At 34.2% G+C, this 14,266-nt stretch overlaps 1 protein-coding gene across 2 annotated transcripts; it reads left to right on the top strand.

The window, feature by feature from the left end:
- Positions 1-2,333: 2,333 nt before the first annotated feature.
- LOC118045187 (exocyst complex component EXO70A1) lies at positions 2,334-9,046 on the top strand. 2 transcript variants are annotated; one of them, XR_012170591.1, is made up of 12 exons: positions 2,334-2,701; positions 3,318-3,413; positions 3,909-4,114; positions 4,707-4,949; positions 5,319-5,457; positions 5,562-5,774; positions 6,297-6,502; positions 6,848-7,048; positions 7,139-7,238; positions 7,694-7,809; positions 7,897-8,059; positions 8,573-9,046. XR_012170591.1 is itself a non-coding variant. In XM_035053752.2 (12 exons), exons 1-12 carry the CDS (start codon positions 2,540-2,542, stop codon positions 8,688-8,690), a joined length of 1,947 nt encoding a protein of 648 aa, XP_034909643.1. In that variant the 5' UTR covers positions 2,335-2,539; the 3' UTR covers positions 8,691-9,046. The 2 variants fall into 2 exon arrangements, 1 of the variants encoding a protein (XP_034909643.1); XM_035053752.2 differs by having other exon boundaries at positions 2,335-2,701; positions 7,913-8,059.
- Positions 9,047-14,266: the final 5,220 nt, after the last annotated feature.

Here is a 14,266-nt window from a genome sequence, read left to right as displayed (position 1 = left end):
CGACTTATATCACTTTTTTTAACACAAAAAAATAAAAATAAAATAAACATTGCTAACTTGTTTTTCAATTAAAAAAGAACTAAATTATATAAGAGTTAACTGGATGTGTTCTGCCCAACCTAATAAGTCCAAAAACAATTTAAATTACTAGAAAAATAATAAAAATAAATATTCACAAAATTAAGCGCAACAAAAATGACAAAGTGTTTATTTGAGACCATAATAATTTCGTAATAAAATAAAATAAAACAAGACAAATCATGAAAATCAATTAAAAATAAATTAAATATTGACTAATAAATTTTTTTAAAAAAACCAACATCAAATAATGAAATTAAAAAAAAAATCAAAAAAAAAATTCAAAGAAAATATCCAAGTGTACAGACGTGGGTGGGTAACATGTGGGTCTGCCAACCCAAACCCACACATCTGAGTCTTTGTTATTTTTTTAAGAGGCGGTTATCCACCCTGATTTTTTTTTAAAAAAAAACACACACTATTATACCTAGATTTTGGTGACCCTTTGATTGCTAAAAGTCAAGGCAAGGGTTTTTACAACCAAAACTCATTTTCAACCGTTTTTGTTTCAAAACACATAAATACTACCATAACGACCTTAATAAACTATCATGGTCCCCCTATGTATACTTAATTATTTTTTTTCAAACATGGTGCACACCCTAACGTGTAGGCTCTCCAGTTTATTACCCGGGTTTCAACCCCTTTTCTCATATGAAGGGAATTTGTTGAATTTGTAATGGTAACCAGGTATTTTTACAAGTCTTTACAAATTAATATCATAAAGACTTGGAGATTGTTGATGAATTCAAATAAAATAAACCCAAAAAATCCTTTAAAATAAACTAAAAAAAAAAGGTCTAGAAAATACCTAAAAAAACATGGACTCGAGTAAAAAGCCCGAGCCCATGCACCAGGAACATGGGCTCGAGCAAGTAGCTCGAGCTTATACTCCCTGCATAGGCACATAGATGCTATGCAATGCACCAGGCATCTGCCTAATACATGCACGCCTAGCACCAAGGGTGATGATTATGCACCCCAATGTCCTTGTGAGTTCAGGTTGTCATGACTAAGCCTAGCCTGTTTGGGTATTGATAGTGCTCTTGGGCCCACTTTCATCTCTAATGGTCTCTGACATCTTGCTCGAGCCTAACACTTGCCAATGAATTTTTTCTGGACTCCATGCAAGTTCCCTAGTATTTTATACCGATTCAATACATATTATTTTAAGTAGAATATAACTTAAAATACTATAAGGATAAAATTACATTTCAACTCCTCTCAGCAAAATGATAAGATTCATAGTTTATAAATACACTATAAATCATTCAAATCAAAGGTTCATGATTTTTTTATTCTTAATATTTTTAGTATACATATTTTCAAAGTTTATTTCTCTAAAATATCATTGCACTCTCTCTCTACAAAATTATTGATTTTACCATTGGAGAGTCCTTATGTCTATCAAATGAGATTTTTTATATGTACAACTTACTTGGCTTATCGGTTGCTACTTGTTACTACAACAACTACCAATTATCTGGTTTGCTAAGCACCATCTGCTACTATCATGATTACCGGTTACTTGGCTTACTAGACACAACCTCTTACTACCACAATTACTAGACATCGCCTGCAACCACTTATCAATCCTCTGAGTTTTCATATCAAATTACCAGATATCTTGAATATAAAAAATAAATTAAATTATTTGAATTAAAAAATCAATTAATTATCCAACACATTAATCTTATTCCTAAAGATCTTGGACCTTGAGACTTGTCATATTCATACCATGCAAATCCTATATTATATACTACATTCGCAATGTATAAATGAGATTACTTTAGATTATAATTTTAGTATTTGAATCCAAAAAATTAAAACGTATAATACACTTATCTAATTACCAAACAAATCCATTATAAAAAAATTACCGTGTTTCCATCTAATTTCAAACTAAGCTTCACATCAATTATCTCTTTTTAATCAAATTAGCACACCAATTATTTTTATCATCATTTTATTTTTAACTATAAATATCATATAATTTTTTTTTTGGTGTTTATGGAATAATTTGTGATATTTTATTAATTATTTTTATATTAATTTAAAAAAATAAATACAACTAATAAAGAAAAATGATAAATAACAATATTGTTATTATTTTTTATGGGTGATTTTTTTTTACATCAATATTTTTTAAGATTATATAAAAATAACCACTAGTATGACACAGTTAGTTACTGAATAAAGTTGATCGTAGTGGCGGCTGACAGAGCAGGAAAATGAAAAGTATCGGAAGACCAAAGTGTACAACCCGTCAAAGTTAAAGACCTACCAAAAACAAAAGAGAAGAAAATTCTTCAGAAAAAAACTGGCACTGCCCTGGTCGGTCAGCTCTGGTCCCATATCTTCTCCATTAATTCAAGTTTCAGCAAGAGCTCGTCTTTTTGGGTTCCTTCTATAATTTTCTTTCTGGGGTTTCTGTATTTTCTTCTAAAAAAAAGAAGAAAAGATGGTTGTGGCAGTGTCAGGCATGGATTCACTTGGTGAAAGAGCAGCAAAGATGAAAGAAGCACTTCAGAAAAGCCAAACTATTACTGATAGTGTTGTTTCAATTCTGGGATCTTTTGATAGTCGTCTTTCAGTTCTCGAGACTGCTATGCGTCCAACTCAGGTGAGTAGATAGGGGATTCTACTTTTTTTGTGATTTTCTGGATTGGGTTTTGTTTGGTTCTTGAGAAAGTGAGGGAAAAGATTGGGACTGTGGGGTTTTTTGATGATAAACTGAAGAACCCAGACGAGATAATTGATCCTAGATGTTAGTGCTTAGTTTATTTTGCAATTGCATTGGCCTGTACTTGTTGTCTGATGTTGATTTATTGTTTGGTTTTTGGTTTACGAGAAAATCGAGGAAAGCTGAAAGATTAGAATTTGGGGTCTTTTTGATCGTTGGTTGAAGAACCCGGATGAGATAAATGATTAGTTGGGTGATGATGAGAAAGTTATAAGATTCTTGATTGGATCCTGGTAGCTAGTATTTAGTTTGATTTGTGCTTGCTTGATTGGATCCTGGTGCTAGTGTTTAATTTGACTTGTAATTGAACTGACTTGTTATTCTTGTTTGGTATTGATTTATGATTTGCTTTTTAGTTGAAGGGATTTGGATCTTGAGTATTAAAAGATCACTGTTGAAGGACCCTAGATGGATGGATTGACTGGTTTTTAGAGACCATTAAATTATACTGATTGTTTTTATTGAATTTAGCTTTGCTTAATCTGGATTTTCGTAGATTAGAACACACGCGATCAGGAAAGCTCATGAGAATATTGACAAGACATTAAAGGCTGCAGAGGTTATATTGACACAGTTTGATGCTTCTCGGCAGGTTGGTTTCATGAATTACCACAATTTTTGCTTTCCTACTTTATTTATAAATCACTTCTCTTGAATTGCTAATGTATTTCCTTTTCCTGTTTCCATGTTTCATTATGCTTGCTTATGCCTATACCTTACTCCCCCTTGAGATTAGCTTGATCAAAGAGTTTGTGTGTGTTTCCATTCAATTGCTAGACTAAGGTGTTGTGTCTCAAAAAATAGGATTCTAGGTCATTTTTAGTTGGCAAAATAGATTTCGGCGCTGTTCTAACATTTCCATTGTCATGCTCGTAGGTGTTTTTTTTTGTTGCTGTCTTTACTTTTTTAATTTCTTAAGGCTCAAACTTGATGCCTTAACTGATTTTCTGTCCTTTTTAATTTCCATTTTCTCAAGATCTACTTTTCCCTTGGTGATGTATAGTGTTTGATGTTTAGAAATCTTTCACTCCTTGGATGCACATTTCCTGCTTGTGATTGTTGATATCATTATCACTTCAATATGTAGGCAGAGGCTAAAATACTTAAGGGACCACATGAGGACCTAGAAAGTTACCTAGAAGCAATTGAGCAGTTAAGAAGCAACATTCATTTCTTTAGTGGCAACAAAGGCTTCAAGAGTAGTGATGGAGTTCTCAATAATGCAAATAGCTTACTTGCTAAGGCTATTTCAAAGTTAGAGGATGAGTTTAAGCAGTTGTTGGCATCGTACAGGTATGTTTTGTCAAATTGATGCTTTTCACATTGCATGCTTGGTACTTTAATATTCCTCTATGTGTGAACTGGTAATTATCTGTGGTAATATACTCCTTATGATGTTGGAAAGAAAGCTGGTTCCATGAGACATTGCATGCTCCAGCTTGCTCATCTCACATTGAACAAGCTTGCATGTTCTCAATGACCTTAGCTTGCATGTTCTCAATGACCTTTTAAGTTTTACTGGCTTATGATAGGCCTGTATAGATTAACATTTGGGGATATCTGATGTCAAATAGAAGAAGTTCTGGGGGTATTTGCTGTGCAATCTATTGTCACTCTTTTTTGTGACCACAGAATTTAATTATTTCTGAAGGATCGCATTCATTTCATTAAACAACATTCAAGATGAATTCTGTTTACTTATGAACAATCATCACCTGCTTATTTTGTTTAAGACATTTTTATATAGTGCATAATTGATATTAATATCTCTAGCAATTCAGGATAGGATGTGGTTGGTAATGACCTATGGATGCACTTTCTCTGGTCATGCAACTTAGGTTTGTTCATCTCACCAGGTTATTCATTTATTTTTTCTAAATTCCAGCAAGCCCGTGGAACCTGATCGTCTCTTTGAGTGCCTCCCTGAATCATTGCGACCATCCTCAGAATCACCTGGAAACCTTTCTAGTGGCAAGAATCATCATCATGAGCACCAAAATGGTGCTTCGGAAACTGGTGGTTTCAAACATCTTACTCTCATACCTCCAAGGATTTTACCTTTGTTGCATGATTTAGCCCAACAAATGGTTCAAGCTGGGAACCAACAACAATTACTTAGAATTTACAGGTAAAGAGCTTTGTCTTTTGATGAGTTATGTGACATGGAATATTATTTGCACTCTGAGCTGCTCTGACCTCCATGAGACATGTATCCATCCATTATTTGTTTTCTACAGCTAAGTCAATTCTACAAAGCTTTAGTATGACATTAGTGTGCTCTTACCACTTTAAAGAGTAGTCTGCTTGAAATCTAACTAGAAGAGATGCAAGCTAATAGAAAATTACAATCTTTCTATGATTCTATGGCTCTGCATGATACCCAAGCCAGCCTTGTCAATATCAGCTAGCATTTAATGCATTTAGCAACATGATTTGACTTGATAGTTTAAATAGGAAGACACCGTATCAAAGTGACCACTTTTTTGTTTTCTTTCAGGGATACCCGATCTTCAGTCATGGATGAAAGCCTTCGCAAGTTGGGCGTTGAAAAGCTGAGCAAAGAGGATGTTCAAAAGATGCAATGGGAGGTCTTGGAGGCCAAGATTGGGAATTGGATTCATTTCATGCGCATTGCTGTGAGGACTTTGTGAACTTGCATGATTGTTTTGTATGGACTTTGTGAACTTGCATGATTGTTTTGTATGTTGTACTTCCTAGTATCTAAATATGTTTTGAGCAGGTCAAGGTCCTGTTTGTTGGAGAAAGAAGAGTCTGCAATCAAATATTTGAAGGGTTTGATACTCTCCTTGATCAATGTTTTGCTGAATGTACTGCTAGTAGCGTCTCCATGCTTCTTAGTTTCGGGGATGCAATTGCCAGAAGCAAAAGGTCACCTGAGAAGTTATTTGTACTTCTGGACATGTATGAGATAATGCGAGAACTACATTCAGAGGTATGGTTGATGCTACATATGTTCCAAGAATGTGATATGTTTACTTCCTGTAAAATTGTTCTATTTCGTATAAATGAAATAAGAAACCATTATGTCTAGCAGAAATTTCATCAATCTTCAATCATATATTAGTTCTTGCTTTTTTTATTCCCCTCCTTTCTGTGGACCAAGTTTGACTCCTATTCTTACTTTGCTGAAGGAAAATGAAAGTTTATTTTCACTGGTACTAAAGTTTAGATCCTTATTTTCCCAGGCTTTCCATGTGGTAGGTTTTTAGTATAATTGAATCAAACACCTAAACACACATCTCCATCTGACCCCAATTTGATCCATATATGCTACTGATTCATGATAATTTTGTGGATGCAAAATTTTTAAGATATATGATACATTCCACATTTTCCTTAGATGCCAGAATAGGTGATAATGCATGAGTTGCAATCGGGGCAATGAATATTTTGAGAAACATGCGGTATTGTTAATATACGACATGATTTTTATCGACTACAAATTCTTTTGCAGATTGAGGCAGTTTTTGGTGGTAAAGCTTGCAATGAAATCAGGGAATCCACATTTGGTTTGACAAAAAGGCTTGCCCAGACAGCTCAAGAAACCTTTGGTGATTTTGAAGAAGCAGTTGAAAAAGATGCCACAAAAACTGCTGTTCTGGATGGGACTGTTCATCCCTTGACAAGTTATGTGATTAACTACGTGAAATTTCTCTTTGAGTAAGTTCAGCTGACCATTCTTTTGATCTTCTAGTCTCTTCATTTAGCTGTTTCCGCCTGTTCACTTGTAGTGCTGTATCGTTTTTTAACTTGAAGCTATATGATGCAGTCACAATAATGACTGAGCAGGCTTCCATATTGGTTTTTTTTTTTTTTTTTTTCAGTGATCAAACAAAATATTCTTTGCTCAGCTATTGACGTTGAGCAAGCATATTTTATTCTCTAAAACACTTCTAACCTTTTTATTTTTTTATCATTTCTTTTTTAATAAATTGTCCCCATGCTGCTGGATTTAACATCAGATATGTTCGCATTATTTACCTGAAATGTATTAAACCTCTGCAGCTATCAATCAACGTTGAAGCAACTCTTCCAAGAATTTGAAAGCAGTGGCGAAACAAGTTCACAGTTAGCAACTATAACAATGCAGATAATGCAGGCTCTTCAAACCAATCTGGATGGGAAATCTAAGCAGTACAGAGATCCAGCTCTGACTCAATTATTTCTCATGAACAATATTCACTACATGGTCAGATCTGTGCGCAGGTTTGTCATGCATTATGTATTCTGAGAGCTCTTTAAAGTTTACTAGCACTGCTTGCGGGCAAGTTTCAGTGCATAATTTTTTGTTTTCAGATCAGAAGCCAAGGACTTATTAGGGGATGATTGGGTTCAAAGGCATAGAAGGGTTGTGCAGCAGCATGCAAATCAATACAAAAGGAATGCTTGGTCAAAGGTATTGTTCTGTTTGCCAATTAAATGAACTGCCTGACAACAACCAAACTCTCAATTAGTTTTTCTTGATATCGTATGGTCTTGATAGTTTAGACAATTGAGGTAGTTAAAGACAAAAAATGCCCTCAAGGTGCCAGAGGCCTTGTTGACTAGATCTACAAGAAAAAATGTGTTTGCTAGTCAAGATGATTTCAGCATAAAAGAAATATAACAAGAAGATACAGGTACAGGCAGTTGGCATAACATCATAATAACCGAGGCATATGAAAGAAAAGTTTACAACAATGGAACTTTTGTCAAAGATGGAACAAAGATGTGTGTATATTTTCTTATGAGAAAGAAAAATAGATTTGTTGAGAGAGCTTGCCTTTTATTTATTAAGTTCTATTCATACAATGAAAAGACCTATAGAGTAAAGTAACTGGGTTTTGGTGTTACTAAACCATGGATTTTCAGATACTTCAATGTCTCTCTACGCAAGGCCTAACCTCCTCATCTGTGGGAGGAGGTTCTGCTGTATCCGGTGAGGGAGGAAGTGGCAGTGGAGCCTCAAGAGGGTTGATCAAAGACAGGTCAATATCAATTTACTTTCTTCTTGAAAGAACCTTATATTCTTTTCATTTCCATATTCACAAGCTTTTCTGACCTGGGTGGAGAAGTGTGTTATGTGATCAGATTCAAGACTTTCAATATCCAATTTGAGGAGCTTCACCAAAAACAATCTCAGTGGACTGTTCCTGACACTGAGTTGCGAGAGTCACTAAGACTTGCTGTTGCTGAAGTCTTGTTGCCTGCCTACAGATCCTTTATAAAACGCTTTGGGTATGTTCTGTCCTGTTATTTTGCAACACAGATACATGTGCTTCTTGATATTCTTGTAGATTTGAACAAACATATCCATCTTTTATCATATGCTTCTTAAATGCAAGAGAAGAACAAAGTACATGCACAAGTTTAAACTTGGTCTGAAAATATTGATACATGTATATTAGGGTGTCAACTTGAATTTGGGTACCTGAAAACTGAACAGAACCAATCTGAATTGGTTGTTTGGTTTGGTCTTTTTAATGTTCAGATTTTCTCCTGGTCGCGCTCATTTGTGGGTGATGAGGGGCCAGAAAATGTTATTTTTTGTGCCTTTCTTTTCCCTTCTATTTGGAAGCTCATTTCAGTTTCTGGCTCCAAACTACCTTGATTATGGCTTCCCCCTTTCAATTCTGAATGTTATAATATCTCGGTGCTGGTGCTGACACTACACCAAAGATTGTGCAAAACCCTTCTTTCCATTGTATTGTGGATCTCTAATTTTACATCATTTCCACCATTTTGTTGCAGGCCTCTGGTTGAGAGTGGGAAGAATCCTCAGAAGTTCATTAGGTACACAGCTGAGGATCTGGAAAGAATGCTGGGGGAATTTTTTGAGGGGAAGACCTTGAATGAACCCAGGCGGTAAAGCTTGACACTCACTTGGATTAGTGACCTCATGCTCCGGTAGGACACGCAATGCACTTGTCCTTCACACGTTGTTATAGTGGCACTACTGCCTTTTGTGCAGATCATATGGTGTTGCGATGGGGTGTTGTGTATCAATGTACCATTTGTAAAGGCTGTGAATAAATGTATTCTTTCTATTTGATTTTAAGAAAAATAAGGTCTATTTTTGCCCTAGCTTGTGCTATTGGCTAAGATGGCCATTGTATTGATGAAATAGAGCGGCTTTTTCCCATTTCCCAATTATGTAGAATTTATCGTGGTGATGGACTGTATACAGAATCACCATTGCTGCTAGTGCATTATCTTTTTTCTCCAGCAAGATCATTAAATGCTGCCTCAAATTACATGTTTTTTTTTTTTTTTTTTCACTTTACAAAAAAAAAAACAAAAACAAAAACAATCGTATTGGGTTGAAACATGATATGATTTGAGAAATTTTATATTATACAAGCTGTAATTATTGGATATCTACAAGAGAGACACGAAAAAAGAGAAACAGGAGAAAAACATAGTATAATTTCTCGGTCTCCTGTCTATGTTGAAAGCATAGCTTTCAACATAGTATAATTGGATATCTACAAGAGAGACGCATGAAAAAAAGAGAAACAAGAGAGAAATGTTGTGGGAATGAATGCCTTTGCATTTTCTTCTTCTGCTGATTTTATGATTCCACAGGGTGAAGGAGATCAAATCAGCTTTCTATTCAATTTCTAAGGTACTATATTTTCTGTATCAGTAATAATCTTCTTCTTTGTAAATATCAAATTAATTTGAATTTATTTTTCTGATTTTTCTAATCATACACTATGATTTTCTAAACTCTTTCTCCCTCTCGGATTTTGATCTTATCATTGTGTCTAAACTTCGAGAGGCATATACATTCTTGTTTGATGTTCAGTGCTAGTGTTGAATCATGTATTAAATTGAAAAAAAAGAAGTTGTAATTGTTTTTCAGGTCTCTAGTGAATCAGGAATCGTTGAATACAGTGTGAAAGAAAAAGCAATATTGTCAGCAGGAAAGCAGGAGGTTCAGAACTTATTTTGCACTCACTCTTCGTGATTTTTTCCAGGTTTGGCTATTGGAATGGAAATTTGAAGCTTTACATGATACATTTGCTTCACATATTAATTGACAGCAAACAGCACAACAAGTTCCTCGGAAGAAATATAGATTTGATATCACTCATTAAGCTATACATCGAGGATGCGAAGGTAGTTCGCCATGAAGATTGGTATGCTCTACAGATACCTATGCAGAATTATCCATAATTGCGACTTATGCTCATGTTAAATTCAGTGTTACTTTGTACAGGTGGTACAAGAAGCCAATTGGAAACAGAGAAACAACCAAGTTTCCTCTGGTTGGCCACTCAATAAAAACACTTCGCCGAGGATCAATGCTTGCAGCTCATTCTTTGACGGGATTCGGAAAGGACCCCTCCACGTAAAGTTGCTCTTAGAATCAAACAGATACATCATGTTTTTCTTCAGCTAAACTTGTGTTCATGTTTTCATGTATTTCTTGCTTAATCATGTCAGCAAGCCATATTATTGTCTCTAGCTATATGAGTCTTCAGCTAAGTCACTATTGAGCTTGTATTATAACTGTGTTATTGGTTCTGCTTTAAATTAGCATTACAAGCAATGATCAGCAAAAACAAGTTTGTATTCGAGTATTGTATAATCTCCAGCAGTTTTACATACAGCTCTATATTTCATTTTATAATGCATTGCATGTTATGACTGTAAATGAAGTTACCATTTTTTAACGACCTGAATATATCCCGAGTCAATGGTCGACAACACAAGAACGGTGTTATATATATGAACACTTTAATATTGTAAGACCCAAACTTTTGACCCACCAGCCCAAGTCAACCCAAACCCAACATAAGTTAACCTAGGTATTTAAGGAAAAATTGTAAAATAATTACTTTTCTCTCTTTTAAATCTTGTGGCCGCCGTGGCTCTTTCCTAATCAAATAAAAAATTTTAATTTTTGATCTTGAATTTTGGGTTCAAGAAAAGAGGAAGTAGCAAGTAAGTGGTTTTCTCTCATATTATTTTTTATTATGGTTTGTTTATAGAAAAATTAAAGAAGAGATTAGGGTTTATAAGGATTTGAAGTTTGTTTTGTTAAAATTAATTCATGATTATTAAGGGTTTAATGTTAAGTGATTGATTTTGAGCATCTAGTTAAAAATAAGGATTTATGAGTTGATTTGTTTAAATTGAATTTTTTATGGGCTAAGAAATCCATTTCAACCTTGCTGGAAAATCTGGACAGAATAGTCTTGAGGTTGAAGATGGCAAAATTTTATTTTGGTCCTTAATTTATGAAAATTATAGTTTAGTCCCTAAACTTTGAAAAATTATTATTTGATCCCTGATGTGTCTTTTGAGATTCTGGAAAGTATTATTATGAGGATAAGGATGATGAATCTCAGTTTGATAATTGATTTGGAATATTTGCAGTCTGGTCCCTTAATTTTGGGAATTTACATTTTAGTCCCTGATAATTTCTAAAAAAATGGGTTTAGTCTCTTAAGTTTAGGGTCTAAAATGATATTTTTTTAGAAATTAGGGACCAAAACATAATTTTACCAGAATTGGATGACCAAACTGTAAATGTCAGAAATACATAAATATATAGAAATTTCACCCATAATCCATTCTCAATTGTGTTAAGAATCTCAATTTAATTTCCAGGAACCAAATTGTATTTTTTTCAAAGTTTAGGGACTAAATTGTAAATCTCCAAAATAAAGAGACTAAACTAAAAATTATACAAATCAATTATCAAACTGAGATTCATCATCCTTAAACTCATAGGAATACTACCCAGAATTTTAAAATACATTTCAAGGTTCAAACTATAATTTTTCAAAGTTTAGGGATTAAATTGTAATTTTCATAAATCAATGATCAAAATAAAATTTTGTCGTCTTCTTCAACCTCTAGACTACTTTGTCCAGATTTTTCAGCAAAGTTGAAACAAATTTCTTAACCCATAATAAATCAATTCACAAATCTTTATTTCTAATAACACACTCAAAATCAATCACTTAATCTTGAACCCATAATAATCATAAATCAATCTTAACAACATAAACTTCAACTCTTTATAAACCCTAATCTCTTTATTAATTCTTCCATAAATAAACCATAATCGAAACTAACATGAGAGGAAAACCACTTATTTATTACTTCCACTTTTTAAACCTAAAAATCAAGATCAAAAACTGAATTTTTTAGTCTAGTATGGGAGAATCACGACAGCTAAAGAAAAATATTTTTCTTTCAACTTTTTTTTTATATATTTAGGTTAATTTAAGTTGAGTTTGGGCTAATTTGTGCTTGAATTTGGACAAAAAATTTTGGACATTATAATTTTCTTGATGATTTGGGATATGGACTTTTTAAGCAAAAACACTAGCTTTTTCCCTAGGTTTTACATTGAAACAAATTAGCCAAACGGTAGCTTACTGGTCTTCGACTCATAACAGGACTATATAGGAAGCCATAATAACAGGGAAGGAAAAAAAATAAGAGTGCGGGAGGAAGTTACGATGCTTGCTTACCACATTGATTGCAGCTTACTAGAAATATATAGGTGACAAGATTATCTTTGCAGGTGACAAAACCAGCAAAAGATCGACAGAAAATGTGAGACTCGAGCTCGAGACCTAATCCTGGAACTTTGCCGTAGCACCATTGAGCGACAAGCTTGTTGGTAAGGTGGTTAAAGTCATTGGATGTGTGCTTTTAACCAAAACCATCAACAATCTTCCTGTCTAATTCTCTCATCAATATGTCTAATTGTGTGCAGAAGAGAGGAACTTTGACCTTGATTGTCATAATTTCCAATTGTTTTTCTTTTTGTCGAATCTCGATGTGCTAGTGCTAGACGGTAGATGTGTTTTTTCCTGACCATTGATTTCTGCTCTTTAAATGTTTAATTTTTCCCTTTGCATAACATGTACATGCCTGGCTATTCGTGGCTGTCCTTTGGATTGCTCCTGATATGGTTGAATCTCGTGTTGAGAGTTATCAAGCACACGGACCAGGACTAAATCTACAATTCATGAGGCAATATCCTTAACTAAAGGTTAAGTTGTATCAAGACTAACACGAAAAGATGTAATTAAAGCTTCAGATCTTAGATAATCCAAAAGACTAATAAATTCATGCACAGAAACTAAACAAAGAGGAGTTGTCTTAAAACTAGAATAGTGAAATGAGATGAGCCATATGGGATCTGTTTGTTTGTTTCCTCATTGAAGGATGGAAAGGTGAATATTTACTTGATAGCAGTTAATTTGTTTTGAGAAGAATTAATTAACATATGATTATTTATAATATTAATAAAAAGCTATGATATATATGATATGAGGATCTCTATATGTCTTCCAAAGATGCTCAAAGACAAGATCTAACAATGATTGAAAGCAAAAACATATCGAATAAATATACAATATCAACATGCATTTTCTTGTTAAATTTCACGCCGGAGCCTCTTTTTGACTGGTCTTGCATGCTACTTTGCCTTTGAGATGTATTTATACCTATAGTGCCCCACAATAAGCCTAGCCTCTCTCTGTGTGCCCATTATCATACGAGAATGATGATTGAAGGATCCAAGACTAGTGTTCTTGATCAGGTATAGCTGCAGTTAGGAGAGAGTGAAAGGTAGATGATTCTACGATAAAGCTTTTTCTTTGTCGGAGTTCAATTATACACTTATTATTGGAGTTTCAGATCCGAGAATTCCCTTACTTTCATGTAAAAATTCTCTTGTATTTAAAAGAAGGAGCTTTGTGTAGATGGCGACCTCATATAAGAACAGCCATTCTTCTAGTTAGCTGGCTGGCTGGCTGGCTGGCTTTCTTTTTCCAAAGACTGCAAAAGTGCAGTGTGGAAACTTTGTCTCCATGCCATTCTTTTTCGGCAAAGGCCTCCACTCTCTCCCTCAAAATCAAAAGTTTGAGGTGTGGAAACTGAGACACTACTATCGCAATGAAAGATAAAAGAGATAAAAGACGTGATCGTAGTAATGCCTTTGAAAAGAGTGCATTTTGAATACTTTATGCCCTAACGACCCCTAAAAAGAATACAACTAGCTAGTGGGTTCCTGCTTTTGGTAGTTCCTTTTCCCATTCCTTTTTATCAGCTGTAATTAATGATTTTCAGTTCTTGCTCTAAGATTAAATCAGGATAACGGCTAGTATAATTATTCATCTCACAAAATAAAACCTTCTGGCCATTATTTTGTGTCAATGATATAGGTTTTCACACTACAACAACCTAATTAGATGTTCAAACTTGAAGTAATAAAGCATGAAATCAATTAAGACCATGCATCCCGGCCCCACCTCATCATATCATGAAACATATATAAGACAAGCTAGTAACAACCTTGTGATTAGTGATACAATGATCAAGACCTAAATGCTGTTGAACTTTATAGTTTTTACTGCTGTTGATATTTACCGATACATAGCTTGCGATCCTGAAGAATATTACGCACTCTTGTTA

This window comes from Populus alba, chromosome 8, assembly GCF_005239225.2.
Source record: "Populus alba chromosome 8, ASM523922v2, whole genome shotgun sequence".
Lineage (NCBI taxonomy): Eukaryota > Viridiplantae > Streptophyta > Magnoliopsida > Malpighiales > Salicaceae > Populus > Populus alba.
Note: the sequence above shows the minus strand (reverse complement) of the source record. Positions and strands in the feature narration are given on the sequence as shown.